The sequence below is a fragment of the Haemorhous mexicanus genome, chromosome 2, assembly GCF_027477595.1.
Source record: "Haemorhous mexicanus isolate bHaeMex1 chromosome 2, bHaeMex1.pri, whole genome shotgun sequence".
Taxonomy (NCBI): domain Eukaryota; kingdom Metazoa; phylum Chordata; class Aves; order Passeriformes; family Fringillidae; genus Haemorhous; species Haemorhous mexicanus.
The window spans coordinates 120,187,415-120,208,560 of NC_082342.1; the positions used below are offsets into that span (position 1 = coordinate 120,187,415).

Below are 21,146 nucleotides of genomic sequence, written 5' to 3' on the forward strand. Positions count from 1 at the left end.
CCTTCATGAGCTATTTCCCAGCCCCTTCACCATCCCCCCTGCCCTTCCCTGGACAAGATGAAGATCTAGATAATAATGATAATAATTAACACAACGTTTTCTCTCTGCTAAAGAGATGGGATCGTACAGACAGAGAAAGCCGCAACACGCGAGCACCGAACGACACCAGAAGACACAAGCCAAGAAACCCTGGCAGGTTTAATCATTAACGAGTCAATTAGTGAGAGCAGGTAATGGTACAAAGTGTTTGGACTTACGTAAGGACATAATTGACACTCACTATGCAGTGAGGCCGTGACGAACGGCTGTTGTGCACGATGGTGGCGTAGCTCTGCACCCACACCCAGCCTCCCTGCTTGGACAGCAGCCGGTAGTACTTGGTGGTCACTTGGCCTTTCACCAGCACTGTGAACAAAAGCAAAAGAAAAATTTTTTAAAATTCACGTTTTTTGGAGTCACGACCACTTCCTGGAGAGGTTTATTTGCGAGGCAAGCGCTTTTCTCCCTCACGGAATCACAGAATTAATGATGTTGGAAAAAACCTTTCAGATTTCTGAGTCCAAACACCCTCCTTCCTCTTCCTCCCAATTAACTTTAAATAACCCTCTACAAAATTACCTATCCTGCCCCTTTCTATAGATTCATAACACCACCTTATTATTTATATAAAATTTGAAGAGTCCTAAGTTTTGTTTTCCTTCTTCTCTGGGTCACCTACGGTCGCGTTCTTCCCAAACACTGCTTTAAAATTTCTAACTGCAAAAGAAAAGGTCAAGGCAGAAAAAGTATTTTGAAATGGACAAAATTCTTTTGAAAGAAGGAGAGGAAATGGTCTCAAATTGCACCAGAGGAGGTTCAGGTTGGAGATTGGAAAAGAAAATTTCCATGGAAGAATGGTCAGGTCTTGGGATGAGCTGCCCAGATTGGTGTTGGAGTCTCTGGGAGTGTTCAGGAAGAGTCTGGATGTGGCCCTTGGGGACAGGGTTTGGGGTGAGGACTGCTTGATCCTGAAGGTCTCTTCTAACCCTGAGGATTCTGTGATTTTGAGATTTTTTCCAGATTATTTGGAAGCACTTCTCTCATAGCTTGACAGATTATCAGGTATTTTGCCTTGTATTTTATTCCGTGATGGTGATTTTTCCTCTGTAATCATGAAGGTTGATTGTAAAGGGCAAAATTAAAAAACTCTTTGATTGTGAAGCACCCAAACAAAGACAAGGACAGAGAGGGGAATCAGATATCTGATAAATTTGCCAGGCATGTAATCCTCCCTGAGCTATTCTGGATCCTCTGTGAACAAGGATATTTTGGCAGAAGGCTGTGCTGTAACAGGAGTCGTGCAGCATCTCTAAATATTTAATCCAACCACAAATATTTCTGGTCCAGTGCCAGGCCTTTATCTCAGGATTCCCTAGAAGATAATGCCCAGCCTTTGAAGCTGGTTCTTCTCTTGTGTGGCCTTGGATCATTCCTCTGGAAACTGCATCTTCTTACTCTCCTATACAGTCATTTATTGTAACTTAGGGAATCATGGACTGAGCTCGCTGCACAAATTGTGTTCAAAAGAAGTGGGCAATGGCAGAAATTCCTTTATATAAATATGATTAAGAAATGGAATCTAAACTTGCCCTCTGACATTTTAAAACCATTCCCTTTGTCCTGTCACTTTTTTCTGTCACTGACACAACCAGTGCACACAGCCTCCAGCTGCACCAGGGAAATACAGGTTGGAGAGCAGGGAAAAGGTTTTTCCAGCAAGGGGGAGAAAGTTCTGGCCTGGCTGCCCGGGGAGGTGGTGGAGTCCCCATCCCTGGGTGTGTTTGACAAAGCCTGGAGGTGGCACTGGGTGCCAGGGCTCAGTTGGGCTGTTGGGGCTGGGCTGGACCCGATGGGCTTGAAGGTCTCTTCCAACCCTGGGATTCTGGGATTCTGGGAATTCTGTGAATTTTGCCCATATGAAAAGTCCCTCTCCTTCATTTTCATCCATTTCCTTGTGGTACTGGAAGACTCAGGGAGGTCTCCCACAGTCTGGAGCACATGGGCCACCTCTCTGGGCTGCTTCCTCTCCTACCCATTGTACATCCCAACACATTTAAACTTTCCTTCAATTCCAGTTTATCTCCCAAAGAAAATCAGGCTCCTACAAAATTGACAGGTCTTTCTGGAAGTGTCAATTCCTCCATTTTAGGATGAGGTGTCTGTGTGTTCAGAAGGCAACAAAATGAACACCTAAAACTGTCTGCAGCTCTGATCTCTGCTCTGGGACAGGGACAGCACCAGGGAGCAGCTGGGGCTGGGCCAGGAGGGGTTTGGGTTGGATTTCAGGGCAAGGTTCTTCCCCAGAGGGTGCTGGCACTGCCCAGGCTGCCCAGGGAATGGGCACGGCCCCGAGGCTGCCAGAGCTCCAGGAGCCTTTGGCCAGCGCTGCCAGGGATGCCCAGGCTGGGCTTGGGGGGGTCTGGGCAGGGCAGGGCTGGCACTGGGGGATCCCTGGGGGTTTATTCCCACTCAGGATATTCCATCATTCCATGATTCTGCAGGACATTCAAAAACCCACCCTCTGTGGTGGTCACCAAGCCACCACTGTTTGGGGTTTCAAATCTCTCTGAGGTATCAGCTTTTTCCTCATTCTTCTTGGTGTTCCTTTCACTCCTATATTTTTACATGGAATTCTTTATGGGAGAAGGGTGTGCATGGTTTTAAAAAATCATGAGGAGTGTGTGTGTGAGCATGTAAACACACCAAGAATATATAAAAACATTTGTATTTTTGAAGTGCAATTCATCACTGCAAGTTGAAAGTCATGGAGTGGCTACTCAAAGATTCTGTTCTAAAAATATTAATAATTGTCTCTTAGTGTTCTGTAATTGTGGATGGTGCACTATAGCTGTGCTGCCCCATCCCTGGAAGTGTCCAAGGCCAGGTTGGACAGGGCTTGGAGCAAACTGGGACAGTGGAAGGTGTCCCTGCCATGGCAGGGGGAGTGGAATGAGGTGATCTTCAAGATCCCTTCCAAGCCAAACCATTCTGTGCTTTTATGATTTGGTGATTTATTTAAAAATCCAAATGGTCCTGCTCCAGGAAATGATCTTTACATTTCAGCACAGGCCATGTAACAGGTAATGTTTGGAATTGGTCTGGGCTTTCCAGAACTAGGTCTTTGTGCTGGTTTAATGAGCACATTTTCCTTGAGTTCAAAATGCTTTGCTACACTCAGTCTTCCTAAAGAGAAATTAATGCTGTCATGGATCACTAACTATAACAAAGTTCTTCCGTGTGCTTTGGGACTTGTTTTGGCTTTTCTCCTCTCTCACTGATTTTTTTTTTTAAATCCCTCTTTTAGCTCTGCAGTTAAGACAGTGTTTGAAAAGATGTGAAAACCACTGAGGGCTATAGTGTTCAGCTTTCCTTCCTAATTATGTGGATTAACCAGTATTTCTCTGGGGATGTGGGAGGATTTTGTGTCTCCTGATTTTTTAGCAATCTGGGGGAAGTCTGACCTTGGCTGAGGGACAGTAAGTGAGACAGTGAGTGAGCTCAGCTTCCATCTGGCTCTGTGCTCAGCTGCCCTGTTTGATGCTGAAAAGGAAACCTCAGGAATGGGAGTGAGGCAAATCCACCACCCAGGCAATCTGTGCAGGCTCAGACTTCTTGGTGGCCTCTGCTGCAGCCCAAGGGGGAGGATCCTGTGGGGAGGATCCTGTGGCTTTTTCCTCTGGATGTGCCCTCTGTGACTGGGTGTTCCGGGGCTCTGGCTCGCTCCTGGTTTCACAGGGAAGCTGGGAAGGGCTCTGGGCTGTCAGACAGGACTATTTTAAAAGGCTCCAGCAGGCTCCCGGGCGTGTGGCTGGGAGTTCCCAGGCTGCACTGAAGGATACCACTGCAAGAAATGGATTTCTTGGTTCCACACTGGCAGCAGATCCTGGTTTAGCTGCCCTGGCATGTCATGGGCACGGCCCCTGGGCAAGGCAGGGTGCCCAGCAAACTCCTCTTTTCTTTTTAGACCTCTTAAAACCTGGTGCTGCTCTGCCAGGAGGTTTGAGTGCTGGCAAAGCAGAGGCAGACCCAACACCAGAGAAGGTGGAACTGAGCTTTTCTGTGAAATAACCCTACAAAAACACAGGGTGACTTCCAGGGAGCAGGAGAAGGGTTTGGTGGGCACACCAGCTGGGCTGGGCCAAGGCACAGAGGAGACCTGAACCCTGTTCAGGTTCCTGTGGGAAGAGCAGGGATGTTGCAACACATGGGATGCCCAAAATCCCCCTTCAAACGGTACAAATGAAAGGATTTCTCTGAGACCACAAAGGTATTTTGTCTCTACTGGAACTCTGTGCTGTGTTTTAGAGTGCAGGATCCTCGGGCAGGGTCTCCTTATTTGTGTGGCCACATTTCAGGGCAAACACTGTGAGTATGAAAGGGGCTCTGGAAATAAATAACACAGCTTCAAACACCACAAGTGTTTTCCTGGAGCTGGAAGCCAATCAAATGTTTCAAGCAGGAAACTCTCTTTGCTGCCAGCACACCTTAGGCAAATATTCACATCTACATTTCCCTCCTAGCTTGATGTTCTTGTTCTATCCCTCCTAACTTGTTCCCCTCACTGTTTCCTTTGTTTTATTCCTTGTGCTGCCTCACTCTGAGTTCAGCTGCTTCAGGGCTTCAGTTTGGGATTTTTTTTCCTCTTAAAAAAAGCAAATGGTTATCCTAGCTTAGGGTTGATTATATATTTTTTTCTTCCCTTAATACCCTTATTAGGTGTAAGATGTTTCTCTTTGGATTTCTGCATCAGGTGACACTTCATCATCAGATTGCTTTATAGAATGGTACAACAAACCTGCCAGCCTTTCACTGCTCATGTTCCTGAGACATTTGCTGATGGATGCTGGGGGAGCTCTCACACTGCTCCCCAGAGGGACTTTGTGCACTTTACATCTGGTTTAATAATTCCCATTACTTGGTATTCCAACCATGACCCTGCACTGTTCCCACTGCTGCCCAAGCATTACTCATTATTTTCTGCTTCTTGGGATTTATCTGCTTTCATAAATTCCTATGCATGGCTCACATTTTTCTTCTGTTTTTAAAGTTTACAGTAATTTATCTTTAATCTACAGAACTGCTCTCAGTATCCTATTTGGCTGAGGGTTTTTTTTTCCTTGTGGAAGGATGTGGTGGGTAATTCAGTGAACATGATTTGTCTCTTCATTTCAAACTCCAGTCGTACATGGGTCAAACTGGCAGCCACAGAATTATCCATCCTGCTACTCTAAAGTGGAAAACTGTTTTCCAGAGGTGATTGTGGCTGTGGTGGCATCATCTCCGTGCTGGCTGATGAAAGTGTTTCAAAGAGTCTGGTGGAAATACTGAGTTTATTCTGAACAGGTCAACAAGCACATCCTCATGCAGATGTCACCAGCACAGAGAGGGCGTCCCTGACAGGATTTTCCATGTGCCCTGGTCATTCTTTTTACCAGTTCTCAGTGGTCCAGATTGTTCAGTAATGTTTTGGTAAATCTGAACTCGCTGTAAAGATCAGATTTTGCTTTCCCAGGTGTAGCACACCCTGCCCCCGGCAGAATTCAGCGCTTGCAATTTCACCTTGGACTTGCCAAACACAGCTACAACCCCCTTGGAATTCCAGATCCTCATCAGGAGCACACTCTAAGAGAAGAAGGAAGCCTAAAAGAGGGATTTGACTCTGGCTGCTTCCAGCCTACAGGAGCAATCTGGAAAAAAAATTCCCTGACATCGGTTTTTGGATGTCATCTTTGCCTCGTATGGGTTGCAGCAAACGGAGCCAAATCCAGAGTTCAGCCATTCCCTCAATTTGCTTTTCAAATTAATGTGCTACTGAATGAACTCCTTCCCAGATCCAGATGTTTGAAGATATGATTAGTGACTCTGTTGGAAGATGGGAAATTATTAAATGTGTCATTTTTTTCCTGACAATCCATTCTCCGAACCTCATCCACATGCTACTAATGAATGTCCCTCCAAGGAGTTTTTGGGATTGCATTCCCTTCAAACACAGGATGATTATTACTAACATATTTCAGAGGAATGCAGAGCTGCTGCATAGTTCTTGTTTTAACAGCAGAGGCTAGTGAAGTTCAGATTTTCCCCTCTCATTTACTTGCTCTTTTTGGTTTACTTTTCCTTCAAGCGATCACCATCCAGAATCAATTCCAAATTTTCAAATTAGCCTGGATCCCCTAAGTACAAAAACTGGCCAGATAAGTTGGTTTGGGTGTTGTTTTTTTTCTTTTCAGAAGCCCAGCATATCGAGCTGTATTTACACAATTAATGGTTTCCTTAAGTGATAGCCAAGAACTTCTGAAAATCTGTCTCCAGTCAAGATTTGGAAAGGATTTTTTTCTGCTTTCCAGCATGCTGCTTGTTGTCTGCAAAACTTCTCACTGTACTCAACGTATTCCATAGAATCCCAGCATGGTTTGGGTTGGAAAGGACCTTAAAGATGATCCCATTCCCACCCCTGCCATGGCAGGGACACCTCCCACTGCCCCAGGCTGCTCCAGCCCCAGTGTCCTACCTGGCCTTGGGCACTGCCAGGGATCCAGGGGCAGCCCCAGCTGCTCTGGGCACCCTGTGCCAGGGCCTCCCCACCCTCACAGGGAGGAAATTTTTCCTAATATCTGATCTGAACCTGTAATTTTTCAGTGTGAAGCCATTCCCTGGGTGCTGTCCCTGCATCCCCTGGGAATTGTCTCTCTCCGGTTTTCCTGGGGCTCCTTCAGGCCCTGCAAGGCCACCCTGAGCTCAGCCCAAAGCTTCTCCTGTGCAGGTGAGCAATGCCAGCTGTGCCAGCCTTTCCTCCCAGCAGAGCTGCTCCAGCCCTCTGCCCATCCTGGTGCTCTCCAGCAGCTCCAGGTCCCTGCTGTGCCCCAGCCCAGGTGCTTACAGAGGTGGTGAGCGTATCGCAGGTGGAAAACGTCGCAGCCGTGCACGTGGTGGTAGAGGGTTTTCTCTATCAGATCCTGGGGTTCATATCCAGTTAATTCCGTGACCCTGGAAAAGGAAAAATCTGCAATAAACAAAATCTCCAGGAATATTCAGTTTCATTGACCCAGCATGTGATTGTGCCAACAAATCAGTGCCTGAAAGGTGCAGGATGAAATGTTAGTTTTGGAAACAGAAACCTCACCTTTACAAGAAAAGAAACCCTTTCAGCCCAGCCAAAGCAAGGTGCAGCTTTTCCCTGGTACACCCAGGCAGGAAAAAGAGCTCTTTTACTGATTTCCACCTTGGGCTTTTGCCACTGCCATACAGGATCCTTTGCACAAAGCTCCACTCGAGAAGCTGTTCATGAAACAATAAAACCTCTCTTGTGGGCTGCTGCCACATTTTCATTTGCTTTTGCAAAGCTACGAGTGTAGAAGGTGTGTTGGGCCACGTGTGTCGTGGCCTGTGAATAAATCCAGGCTGGTGCCTAACAGGAGAAAAAAGCAGGAGTTTATTCCAGCTGAGAATGTGGAAAGACAAGGAGGTGTGAAGACCACAGGGTGAGGAAAGGAAAGCTGAGGCAAGACTTCAAAATAAAAAAAATAAAATCCCAGAAGCAGAAGAATGGAACAAATTCAAAACAACAGCATCTCTGCAGATGTTAAAGAATCAAATGCAGAGGTCAGGCTTGCACTGGGGCAGACATGAAGATCAAACTTCACGTTTCAGATGGACTTTTTTTTTATTTAGTTGAGGAAAAAATAGTCCTTAAAGTGCAATGTGTCACTCAGCCAAACTGTGGCTTGTTCACCCAGGGTTGTGGGGGGTTGTGATGTCCTGGGCTTTCTTTGCCTAAAAAAGGCAGAACAGTAAGGAATGTCCACATTAACAAGTGGCACAGTCCCTTACCAGGTGACAGTAAAATTGTCCCTGCTGAGGATCTTCTCCTGCAGCAGCAGAGGCATCTGCACATTTTAATTGCAGGAGTTTTACCTGGGACCAACTCTAGCCTAGGCCTGTGGACTGAAATATTTATTAAAGTTGGGGTGTCCAAGGGTGCTCTTGAAGGTTGTCCTCCTTAGATCAAAGGAAATCCAGTTTAAATGCCCCAAGCTTCTTCATGCCATGAACTGAGCAGGGATGGGCAGGACATGGACTTCCAAAGGATGTTCCTGGTCTAAACTTTACTACTGGTAAGGCTGCACAGCACAGAGACAACACAGGAGTGTCCACAGAAATGAGCAGGGGGTCCCAGCAATTCCTGTCATTGTAGCATCGATGATAATGCACATTTTGATTAGTTTTTAAAAAAATTAATGACTATTGTGCATCTTCTGTTCTCATGCCCTGATTCTAACCAGCCCAGAGGACCCCACAGAGACTGAGGATGTTCTGCTTGAGAGGGTTGAGGGCTTGGATTCTTCTGAAGGACAACAACATCAAAATGCCTTTGAATAGATGCTTGTGTTCCTCCTCTGCAGTGCATGCTCATCCCAAATCCTCACTGAAGCCAATCAGGAGCACGAAATAATGGTGGAAGATCCTGCTCAGGTTTCAATTCTCCTGACTTCAGTGCACTTAAAAGCAGGGTGGGTGGCAGCTCCATCCTGCCCCTTTGGTGAGTACGGACACAGCTCATCCCAAAATGAGCCAGGGGTTCATTTTCCCAGTGGTGCAGTCTCACTTTGAAGCTGGTGACACAAAAACCATCACTGACAGTTCCCAGGACACCCAAATTTTGGAAAAGCTTGAATCTGGAAATAAACTCAGCTGTTTTACTTCCTTAACATCAAATCAGTCCCTCAGGCAGCCTGGGCTCTCCAGGTTGTGCTGTGCCCGTGACAGGACACACAGAGCTCACCCCACTGATCAGTTCTGCTCTCCTCAGTTCTTCCAAGTCTTTTTAAACCCCTGCCAATGAATGCACCACAAAAATCAGAGTGAGCAGCTCACTTTGGAGGGAAGTGACTGTCTTCTCCTTCCAGTGCCCTCAGTGGATGAACTCCTGTGTGGTTCATGTTGTGTCAGGTGTCCAGAAAGGGATTTTGAGCTGCTCCTTCCCATGGTTTCCTGTTGTCTGCTGCGACTGTTACATCTCAAGATCCATCCCCTTGTATAGAAACCAGAACCAAGCCTGAAACCAGTTTTTTCTAACTCCTAACATGCCCCTGTTTTCAGCAAATCCAGTTTGGTTTGCTCAGCTGGGAGAGCAAAAGACTTTGGTGAAGCTCAATTCCCCTGCTTGTCCCGTGTGTGGATGACACCCATCTGCTCCTTGGTAAACACAGCTCTGCAACAGCTCTGGGTCTATCCCTGCTCCTGTCAACACCTCTGCTTGTTCTGTGGCCTTTGAAGACACTTCTGTCTCCAGGCAGTTCCTCCCAAGCACATCATTTCCTTTCCCCCACATGCAAGGACGTGTTGCTGAACCCCTCGCGCTCCTTTGTAGCCGCGGCACGAAGCGACGCGTGCCAAAAAAATGAGGAAGGGTTCCAGAAACAAGGAGTTCTTTGTGTCCCAGCAGCTGATGGAGCCACTGTCTCCTGGGCTGAGCACGCAGAAAAGCCTCTTCTTGCATGGTTGACCTGCACTCTCCTGGGTACAGAGGTTTTCTCCCACATTCACTACACAAATGTATTCCCTGCAAATCCAGCCCACCCGGGAAATGGGGAATGTGGGACCCACAGGAAAGGATTTTTGAAGAATGACCATCTTGTCAATATTTTGTGTATTTGGGATTTTCCCTTCAAGGTCTCCTGGACTGCACTGGACAAAGTATTGTGTCCTTCAAGGTACCTGCTCCGAAACCAGAGAAATGAATTTCAGTTCTGGTTCTGTGCTCATCTGAGCTCCAGCAGCTGAAGTGGAGGCAGGGCTTTCCTTCTTCAGCTGTGTTTCCCAAGATTTTGTTTAAGAAGGTCCTGTTTTCATGTGTAGTAGCCAATGGACTTCATTTCCATTTTAACAACCCCATTATTAGTGTTGGTTTCATGGTTAAAGCATCACACTAAAAGACAGAGCTATCTTTCCTTAATGCTCTCTCAAAAGCTTTCCGGATGATGCCAGCCAGTTGTTTGATCTCAGTATTCCACTTTTGGGGTTGATTTTTTTGGTACATCCTCGTTCCTTTTGCTGGCTTTGTGTGATAAAATTTGTGTTTTTTCAGATAAAAAAACGTTTCACTGCTCCTGTGACCAATCCTCACAACAAGAAACTTTCAGCTGACCCCAAAAGTGCAGGTAACTCCAGGTTAAATTGGACAGGCTCTCATTTCTTGGCATTCCAGACAAAGTTTGGTCTATCCAGCTGCCTGAAAAGTTTTGAAGGCTCTGAGTTCCAGGTCTAGCTTGGACTGCTGGATTTTTTTTCACGGATGTTTTGATCCGTTTGGAAACCGCGGCACGTAAACACACAAACGCTGGGCGCTGGAGAGGAAAGAGCTGCTTACCTGGAATCGAGGAAAATCAGTTTTAAATCCAAGCTGGCTCTGAACATAAACATGTTGCTGTGGAGCTTGATCTCAGTGATTGCACTGGGAGGCAAAGATTGCCCCACGGCCACCAGCCCCACGATTTGGTAGCAGGAGTCGTACAGGGACATATCCAGCATGTACTGGCGGATCTTCAAGTAGCCACTGCAGTGGATCACCTGGAAAAAGAGGAAAACACCCTCAGGATCTGATGGAAAAGGCCCAAATCTGCTGCCCACCCAGTCTCAATGAGGTTATACAGACACATATTGTGTTTTTATCTTCTTTTCTGCCTGGGTCAGGGTGGGGATTGAAAGCCCTGGAGACATTATTTTGTGTACAGACTCAGATGTTTATTAGTTTTTATTGCTATTACTGTCTTGAAAGTCATGAGTTCTGCAGCATTTCACTACAAAGCTACAAAATGGCCCTGTATCTGTCTCTCCAAGGCCTTTGAAGAATAAACTGTCCAATTAAGAAATGACACCTCAATTATTTTCCCTTTTAACCCAACGCCCAACCACCCGTGCCACAATGGGGACTTTTTTATCCAGTGGCACAAAACCACCCAAACCCATGGAGAAGGAGGGGAAGAAGAAGGAGCAGCCTCCACCCTGACACCTCCACCTTGCTTTCTATCTCTGACTGCATTCTAAACCCTTCAGCTCTGAGTTTCCTACCCTGGGGTATCACACACTTCTATCCAAACCCCACCCCCACAATCCCAGTTCTGTCATTCCATTCTGGAAGCTTCTCCAGGCCCTCAGGTCACTGCAGTGTTCTCTGGGGGTCAGTGCCTGGCAGCACAGAAAGTCTGGAATTCTCAGCAGCCAGGGCTCCAACAGACACACTCCCCCATAAAATTAAATTCTGGGTCATCTGTTGATTGCAGTTAATTTGTAAATAGAGATTAAGACTCAGTAAATGCAGTTTTGTGTTTGCTGACAGCATGATTAATCCAGTGTTGAAGCACCTCCTCTCTGGGGACTGCCTAATTGCTTTCTAATTAATACTTTAAGCTCCTTGATACAGATTTCCTGTAGATACAGACAGAATTCTTATTCATTGATAAAAAAAATCTGGAAATTGCTTTTTTTTTTTAATGTCCATCTCTCCCACACACACTCAAATATGAATAAAAACATTTACATTTTAATGAGTTATTATTTTGATGTAAATAAAGACACACCAAAAAAGACACTTAAAAACCCAGTGGGTATTGATGTATCCCAACAGCAATAAAAATTAACTGTTGTTTATGCAAATGCACAAGAAATGAGTTTTAAGTTCTCTGCTCAAGTTCAGAGGGGTTGTTTTTTTTGACACTTGACCAAGCCCAAGGTCCTGAGCTCAGATTTCGGGATCCCTGTGTACAATTGCTGCTCACAGAGGTGATAATGACAGTGTTAGACTGTAAAAATTCAGTGTCAGCTAAAGGGGAGGGGGAAATGTAACCTGGGGACTATTCCAGGCCAGAAGATTTATTTAGTGTGGTGCTGGTGTTCAGAAATCATCAGTGCCCCTGCCAACTTTCTGGCCTAAGCAACAGGAATATCACATCCCTTTGCTGAATTTCTCTGTTTGTTTGGCTTTTAACTGTGTCCTGTGGACAGGAATTAATTTTCAGTGTATTTAGTGCTCTAAACAACTACCAAACATCACCTGGGAATTGGCTCCTCCTGCTTAACCCTCTTCCTCTCCAGTGATTGAAATGTCCAGCAAAAGTACAGTCAGAAGATCTCCCTGCAGATCTCAATTCCCCCATCACTTGGTCCATGAGTTTTTTCTGTGCTTCAGCTAATGAGGTGATTTCTTAAAAATTAAGTCCTGACTTTAAGCACAGTCCAATGGAATAAATTTAGGCCAATGTCTCTCCAGACGAGAGAATCCTTCGATTTTCACTGTGCAAACTCTTAATAGTGAGCCAAAGAAAGTGATGCCTCTGATTAACAGTGATAACTGGGAATTCAAAAACCCAAAACCCCCAAAGCCACGTGGAGATCTCAGGACTGAAGCTCTATTCTTTTTCCTGATTTCAGATTCTGCTTTGGGACAGAACCATTTTTGTGGGGAGCAGCTGAGCCAACAGGGCTCAGTGAAATGAGGAATTATCAGTGCAGCCAGGTAGGGAAGAGTGCAAACAGACAGACAGATCCATGTCTGCACCTTGAGCACATTCCTGCAGAGAGCTCTGCTCCTCTTCCAGGCTCGGCTTTTTGGGTTTTGAACAACCCAAAATGAATCCCCAGCAGAGTGAGTGGGAACCACCCTCCCTGCTGGAGCAGAGTGAACCTCAAAGAGCAGAAATGCACAGCTGAAAAGAAAAACTGCTTGTAAAGATGAAAATAAAAACTACTGTACAGCTGAAAATAAAAACTGCCTGTAAAGATGAAAATAAAAAGTATTGCAAATCTGAAAATAAAGACTACTGCACAGCTGAAATTAAAAACTGCCTGCACATCTGAAAATAAAAAGTACTGCACAACTGAAAAGAAAACCTGCCTGAAAATAAAAACTGTCTGTAAAGCTGAAAATAAAAACTACCTCCAAGCTGAACATCAAAACTACTGCAAATCTGAAAATAAAAACTGTGTGTCAAGATGAAAATAAAAAGTATTGCAAATCTGAAAATAAAAAGTACCTGCACATCTGAAGTGAAAACTACTGCACATCTGAAAAAAACTGCCTGTAAAGATGAAAATAAACACTATTGCACATCTGAAAATAAAAACTGCTGCAAATCTGAAAATAAAATCTGCCTGCACATATGAAATAAAATCTACTCAAATGACAGCTGTTATTCCACGACTTCAGTGATTGCCATGGCTTCTGATTTCATGTCATAAATAAAAACCATCACACAAACTGTAAGATTTATAAACAGACTTGGTGGTTTAGTACAATTCCACCCCGAGGTGATGGCAATGGTTGAGTTTTTTTAGAGTTCAGGTCAAGGAGGTGCTTTGTGCAACTGGGTGGGATGTGGAAAATGTCCAAATTCCTGGGTCTGGGTTCCTGCCTCACCTGCCTCCTGTTCCATGGGGGAATAAAACCAAACTGTGCTCTCCTGGCAGCTCCAGGGCTGGCCTCCAGGGAACCCCCAGGGACCAAGGGGAGGGAATGTGCCACCAAGTATAAATTTGAATTATTGAGGGCGTTTTGGGGCTCTTTTCTGCTTCTTCTCATCACAAACTTTGCTCTCAGCTACCCAGAAATAAAAATAAAACCCAAACCAAACACCTAAATAAATAAACTGGTCAATTGTCAAACATTTCATGGGGGGAGAAGTAATTTGTAGACATTACCTTGTAGCCACTGCAGGTCAGGCCTGCATTCCTCTTGGCGAGGACACACTTCATCCTCAGGAAAAAGGATCTCTCGATTTCATATTCTGAAAGCACAAAGCACATTTGGCTACTGATTTATTCCTGCAGCTCCCAAACCTGCCCAGAACATTGCCCTTCCCTTGGGGATGTTTCAGCTTTAGGCAGAAGCAGAAATCAGCTGATGCTTCAGGTTTGAGCTTTTCTATGTTTCCCATTCTGTGCTGCTTTGGTCTGTGGGTCTGGGCTTCTTATTATGGGATGGTGAGCTCTGTGCACAGAGCAGGGAGACAAAACAATTCCTGCTCCAGCTGGGCACCAAGGACAAATGAGCCAAATCTCAGGCCAGGAGCACAAACCCCGTGGGCTGGAGAGAGAAAAACAAGCAGGGTGGGAGTGCCTGGGCTAAAGCTGGGCTGGGACAATGAACTGCAAGGTGCAAATGGAGCAGTATTGTATTTGTGGGGTGCCCCGTGGCAGGGAGGAAGGATGAATCTGACTCCATGTTCTCAGCAGGCTAATTTATTATTTTATGACACTGTATTATATTAAAGAATACTAAACTATACTGAAGAATACAGAAAGGACACTTACAGAAGGCTAAAAAGATAATAATGAAAACTCCTGACTCTCTCCAGAGCCCTGACACAGCCTGGCCCTGATTGCTCAATAAGTCAAAACAATTCACATGAAACAAATGAAACAATCACCTGTGGGTGAACAATCTCCAACCACATTCCACATGTGAGCTCAACACAGGAGAAGCAAATGACATAAGAATTTGTTTTCCTTTTTCTCTGAGGCTTCTCAGCTTCCCAGGAGAAATCCTGGGTGAGGGGATTTTTTCCAGAAAACATGACTGCCCCAGAGCAGAACTTCTAAAAGTGAGAGACCTTGTGACTGTTTGTCCATTTTGGGACCTTTTTGGTTCATCTTGGGTGCAGCCCTGGCTGGGCTCTGGTGCTGCCCAAGGTGGGTCCATGCAGGAGATCCTTGGAAGAAATCCCTGCTTTATTCTTCAGCTCTGTCCAGCCTCTGCTCTAGGTCAAGCCATTCTCCTTTCCCACTCCATCCCTGCCCTCAGGATTTATTTCACCTTCCTGTCAGGATTCCCTGTGAAATTTGGCCAACTTAGCACAATTAGGTCTCCAAAATTCTGTTTTTACCACCACGGATGTTCAGTTTTATTTATTTTTTTTTTTTTTTTTTTAGGGTTGGGATTCAATGTGTGAGATGGTATTTTTTGTTTGGATTTAGATGTTTGTTATTGTGATATTTTATGAAAAATCCCTTTGCCAGATTTTTTCTCCTGAGAAGCTGAAAAGCCTCAGAAACAAAATGTAAACAAGAATTCTCTGATTGCTTAAAATGTGGTTTGGAGGTTGCTGACCAACCGGTGCAGTTTTGATTGGCTCCATGTAAATTGTTTTTAATTAATGGCCAATCCCAATCCAGCTGTGCCAGGACTCTGAGTCTGCCCCAGGTTTTTATTATCTTTCTGGTCTAACCTTCTGATGTCTCCTTCTCTTTCTTTAGTATAGTTTTAATATAATATACTTTTAATAGAATAAATATCCTAATATAATAAATCAACCTCCTAAAAACTTGGAGTCAATTCTCATCTCTCACCTTGTCCTGGGACCCACAACAACACCACAACAATTAGTAACCACAGATGTTTATTTGTTCCTATTTATATTACAGTTTTATAAATTATGAGATTTATAGTACTTTATTAATAAACTAAAAAAGGGAGTTGTATTTTTTAATAAGGTCTTTTAAGGATTAAATGTTTAATTGAGAAATGGTATTTAAATTATTTTTATTTCTATTTTAATAACCAATTATTTGTGGTTTGCAATGTGGACATTTTTATTTGATTACATAATAATATTTAAACTCATGAGGAAGGAGGTGAAGAAGAAGGACTAGCTTTTATTTTAAAACTTTTATTTTGTTTTATATATAATATTATCTTTTAAAACTTTAAACTATGTTTTTTACTATGTGATATCACACACGTCCATTTAAACTATACACTTATAATTTTAGTTTTATTATTTAATTTTGGATGCTTCCTCTACAGCTTTAGGTTAAATGTAGTGGTTTTTGGGGGGCGTCAGTGCCTGCCAGCACAGAAAATCTAAAATTCTGAGTGACAAGGGCTCCAACACTTCCCAAGGAATTCCTTTGTTTCCAAACAAACCCCAGTCCTTATTGGTAAAGGGAAGGGAAATGTTCTTTGGAGTGTGGGGAAATGAAGGGAATCTCCAAAATAAAAACAGAATGGGGAGCAAGGAAACTCAGTGGGTTTGTATTAATTGTAATACTTGGGAAACAAGGAAATGCAGTGGGTTTGTATTAATTGTAATAACTGGGAAACTTAGTGGGTTTGTATTAATTGTAATAATTGAGAAACTCAGTGGGTTTGTATTAATTGTAATAATTGGGAAGCTCAGTGGGTTTGTAATAACTGGAGTGCACGTGGCTGGGCATGCCCAGACCTCCTGGGCTCCATGTGCAGTGTCTGACTTCCAAAACTCCCCTGGGAGGTTGTTTTTGAACAAATATCTTCAATTATAACCTCCAAAAAGGTTTAAAGTTCATGGTGGTCATTGGTCAGGTACACACAGACTTTCTGCTAAGGATATGAGGCAGGAATATTCTGATAGAAGATCAATAATATAGATAATATTTATTCTATTTATTTATTATATTAGTAATATAGAATATTGTTATCTGTAATGGTAATTGCTCTCAATAATGGTTCAGACACCATGAATAATTCAGATTTTTTACTGAAGGTTGCAGTTTGGCAGAACTATTTTAGGACAGGAAAACCCATTTTGTACAACTGTGAACAGGAAAATCAGGGAAGCAGGAGGGTCCTCAGCTTTGTCCTAACTCCCCACAGGGTTTTAACCAAAACCCACTTGGGATCTTTCTTTAATTTGATTTAACTGCTGAGTTTTACTCCTGATTTTTGTGCCTCCATCACCCAATTCACCCCACCTGGCCACCACACCTCACAACCAACATGTTCTCTGTTCTATTTAAATTCTGGGTTAATTTGGGGGGTAAAGGTCTGAAGACACAACCACATTAAAAAGATTCAGCAGGGAGGGGAAAGAAATGTTTCCTGAGCATTTAAATTTCCCATTTATCTCTCTAATTAAAATTAGGTCCCCATGGGGAAAAGCTGGCCCTGTGAAGGAGCTGGCACACCCACTGTGGAGTTTGAAATACAAATTTACACTTTGGGTGGGGGGAAGCCACACAGCAGAGATTTGCTGTGGCTGAAGCTTCATCCCATGAGTCAGGAATGGCTCTGGAATGTGTAAGACTGTGAATTAACATTAAAAAAAAAATTAATTAGTTTTTGTGTTAACTTTGCCAGTGGGACCCCCCCAGTACCCTCGAAAAGAGCAGAAATGGGCAGCAAAGCAAAAAAGACCTGAATTAAATTTGCAATTGTAAAGGAGGTTGAAAGGAAAATAAAATCCTGGGATCCTCCTGGATGCTGCCACATCCATCAGAATAAAGCAAAACTCAAAATATCACAGTTGGGTGATCCTTTTGGGTCACTTCCAGCTATTCTATTCTAGTCTAGTCTAGTCTAGTCTAGTTATTTTATCTATCTTGAATCCAAATTCTTGTGGATTTCCCATCCCTGGAAGTGTCCAAGGCCAGGTTGGACACTGGGGCTTGGAGCACCCAATGGGTGCTGGATGAGCTTTAAGAGAAAGATTCTCCCCTTTGATGAGGATGATGTAGAAAATGGGGTTCTTAGAGGTTTAACAAACAAAGAGGGAGACACTGAATATTCAAACAGGAGAAACCACAGTTAAGTTTGGAAAAAATTGAAAAAAACCCAACTTGCAGCATCTAGACTTAGTGGTGAAATTATTGGTATTACTGGGGTTCTTTCAAGCAAAAGTGTGAGCCCAGAGAGAGTTTGGGCTGTCAAGGAGAGGTAAAAACAACAAACCCAATAAATTTCTTAAGGGTCAAGAGATCCCTGGGTTAAGCACATAGATATGAAAGTAAGAGAGAAAATAATGAATAATAAAATGTAATGGCTGAAGCGCAGTGTAAGAAACACTAAAGGAAAATAAGCTTCTTAATTATTAGAGAATATTCATCTAATAACTGAAGCTGGGCCACTGTATTTAATTATTCAGGAATGTTAATTATCTAAATGCATCATTGGAGGTGATGTGAACTCCTTTCCTCTGAGAGTTAAAAAATGTTCACAATTCTATGTAAAAACTATTCAATTCATTCTAGAGAAAAGGTGAAACCAACAGGTTGCAGACATCAGCTGATGAAGGATGAGAACCAAAATAATCCTGGAGAGAGCAGAAAGTCCTTCAGAGATATTCCAGCTGGACCTGGGTGATTCTTGTGGGTAATTTCCAGCTTGGCTATTCTGTTCTGTTCTGCTCTGTTCTGTTCTATTCTATTCTTTTTATCTATTCATTTTATCTATTTATTATTCCAAATTCTTGTGGATTTCCCATCCCTGGAAGTGTCCAAGGCCAGGTTGGACACTGGGGCTTGGAGCACCCAATGGGGTGGCACTGGATGAGCTTTAAGGTCCCTTCCAACCCAAACCATTCCATGATTTTGTGATTCCATGAAATCAGGGCCCATATCCATGTCCAGGATGTCCATTTCAAATGCACCATTGTTTATTTTTTACCCAAATCTTTGTTTCCCTTCTCAGACTCATCAAAGTTTTTCTGTCCCAACAATTATTTCTATTTCAATCATTATTTCCCTATTGCCTGATCAGCCTTCATCTCTCCCTGCCTGAACAGATGGAGCTGAGTAGGTTCAGTTAAATCTATAAATGAGGCAGAAATTAAATGGTTTCATTCAAATCCCAGCCCAGATTTGCCCAAACACCCTCCTAGAGCTGAAACACAGTGGCCTGGGGACAAGAGCACAGAAAATCCATGGTGTGGACATGGAGAAGTTGTGTTTCTTTCCCAGAGCACCATTTCTACAAAGGGTCTCCTCTCCATGAATCCCTTTTCCTTTATTAGCATATCCTGCAATACAGTTTGACTTTAAGGCAAGAATAAACCAGCTTTTTTCTGTTTCACAGATTTGTATTCTCATATTCTCATAAACAGAAGAAATGCCATGGTAAAGAAAAGGAGTCTTGATATTTTGGATAAAGAATTTGTACATTTGTTAACTCCCATTGCACGAGTGCCAAGCAGGATTCTCCAAGCATTTCTGTGGAATTATGGTTTTGTTTATGGAAGCCAGAATTGTCCATCCCTAGAGGAGCAACTCTGAAATCCATCCTTGCTTTCCAATCCATCTTTAATCTCTTTTGACAGAAAACAGTCACAGAATCCTGTGGTTGCTCACGGGAGTGAGGGAAAAAAGATCACCATGAACTTTTCCCCCCACAGCTTCACCTCTCATGCCTTTGCTTTTTTTCTGAGGTAAAAGCTCCTCTTTTATCTCCCTTTGCCAGATTTTGACATTACCAAAACATGACAGGGCTCTGTTGCAGAACCACTTTGTAAAGGAATATTCCTTAAACTGCCCATGTGTTGCTTTAGGAATGAAGCGCCTCATCTGTCCCCGCACAAAAAAATCTGGAAAGAAGAATTCAAACTGGGAGCTCTTGCCCAGCCAGTGATTTGTGTCTGCTCCTCAGAGCAGCTGGGGTGCAAACCCAAACTCCAGCTCTGGTGGAAGAGATGGAAAATGGAAAAGACAAGAATTTTTAGAGCACCTAAAAACGGCCACTTGATCCCACCTTCCCTCCTGTCCACGCTGTGCCTGCCTGGAGCTCCTGCCTCCCACAGGTCCCCATGGCCCTGCTGGACTGTTCCACCCTGGGAATACAGAGAACAGAAATCCCCTTCCCTGCCCATCCCCCAGAATCTCTGCATGGCTTTGTCCCTTCCAGCTGACATTTTTTTGGATCTGCTCTGCTCTGTGAAGCCGCACGTGCTCTGCTGTCACTGTGGTGGGATCTGCAGAGCATCTGGGGCCCACAGGGCCCAGGGCCTGCTGAGAGAGCTGGGGAGGGTCTGGGCCTGCCTCTGGTGAGCACGGGGCCATGGACTAGTGAGGGACAGAAAGGTTTGGCTTGGAAGGACCTTAAAAATCACCCAGTGCCACCCCTGCCATGGCAGGGACACCTCCCACTGTGCCAGGCTGCTCCAGCCCCAGTGTCCAACCTGGCCTTGGGCACTGCCAGGGATCCAGGGGCAGCCCCAGCTGCTCTGGGAATTCCATCCCAGCCCCTGCCCACCCTGTCAAGGAAGGGTTTTCTCCCACCATCCCATTTAAACCTGTAGTTTTTCAGTGTGGAGCCATTCCCTGGGTGCTGTCCCTGCATCCCCTGGGAATTGTCTCTCTCCAGCTTTCCTGGGGCTCCTCCAGGCCCTGCAAGGCCACCCTGAGCTCAGCCCAAAGCTTCTCCTGTGCAGGTGAGCAATGCCAGCTGTGCCAGCCTTTCCTCCCAGCAGAGGAATATCCTAAAACTCACCCAGTGCCACCCCTGCCAGGGCAGGGACACCTCCCACTGTCCCAGAGTGCTCCAACCTGGCCTTGGGCACTGCCAGGGATCCAGGGGCAGCCCCAGCTGCTCTGGGAATTCCATCCCAGCCCTGCCCACCCTGCCAGGGAACAATTCCTCATTCCCAAGATCCCACCTAACCCTGTCCTTCATCAGTTTAAAACCTTCCCCCCTTGTCCTGTCACTCCATGCCCCCATGGGAAGTTCCTCTCCAGCTCTCCTGGAGCCCCTCGGGCTCTGGAAAGGGCTCTGAGGTTTCCTGGAGCCTCCTGCTCTCCTGACTGAACAGGATACAGGACACCACAACTTCCACCCCTTCCTTCTGAACAAGGGTGGCACCAAATTCCAAACCACAAGAGAGGTGCAGGGCTCACACAGAAGAGGTGCCTGCAAAAAAGACCAGTTTCAGGATAATCCTAGAAGGTGGAAATCCAGGACGGGCAAAAGGGACTTGCAAACATTTTGATTTTCCCTGGTATTGATTTGTTGGGGTACAAAAGCAAAACCAGTTTTATTTGCAGCCCATCCTGGAGTTCCAAACTTGCACAAACTGCCCAGATTTCCCCCAGTTCTGTTTCCTGCCTGTGCTCAGAATGCTGGCAGTGCTGCAGAGGGGAAATTCTCCATTATCATTCCTGTCATATCCAAACTCAGCCATTCACTGACATTCCTCTAAATTCTCCTTTGCTCCTCCAAGTGAAGCTCCCAAAGTTTTCTTGGGGAAGGAACTAAGCAGAAAAGGAAAAGAACAGATTTTTACACTTTGTTTTGGTAGCTTTTACTGTTAATTACCAATGAAAAGAGATGTCTTAAGGAGTTGTCAGCAATTTGCCCTCTTTTTCCACTT

At 44.5% G+C, this 21,146-nt stretch overlaps 1 protein-coding gene across 1 annotated transcript in view; it reads right to left on the bottom strand.

Moving 5' to 3' along the window:
- Window positions 1-21,146, bottom strand: part of SIM2 (SIM bHLH transcription factor 2) — a 69,499-nt gene that overhangs the window by 13,364 nt on the left and 34,989 nt on the right. The window contains exons 5-8 of the mRNA XM_059840146.1: window positions 13,735-13,820; window positions 10,409-10,608; window positions 6,920-7,026; window positions 258-405 (exon numbers count right to left, since the gene is read on the bottom strand). Of these exons, the coding sequence (XP_059696129.1) occupies window positions 258-405; window positions 6,920-7,026; window positions 10,409-10,608; window positions 13,735-13,820 (541 nt within the window). The remainder of the gene's footprint in view (window positions 1-257; window positions 406-6,919; window positions 7,027-10,408; window positions 10,609-13,734; window positions 13,821-21,146) is intronic.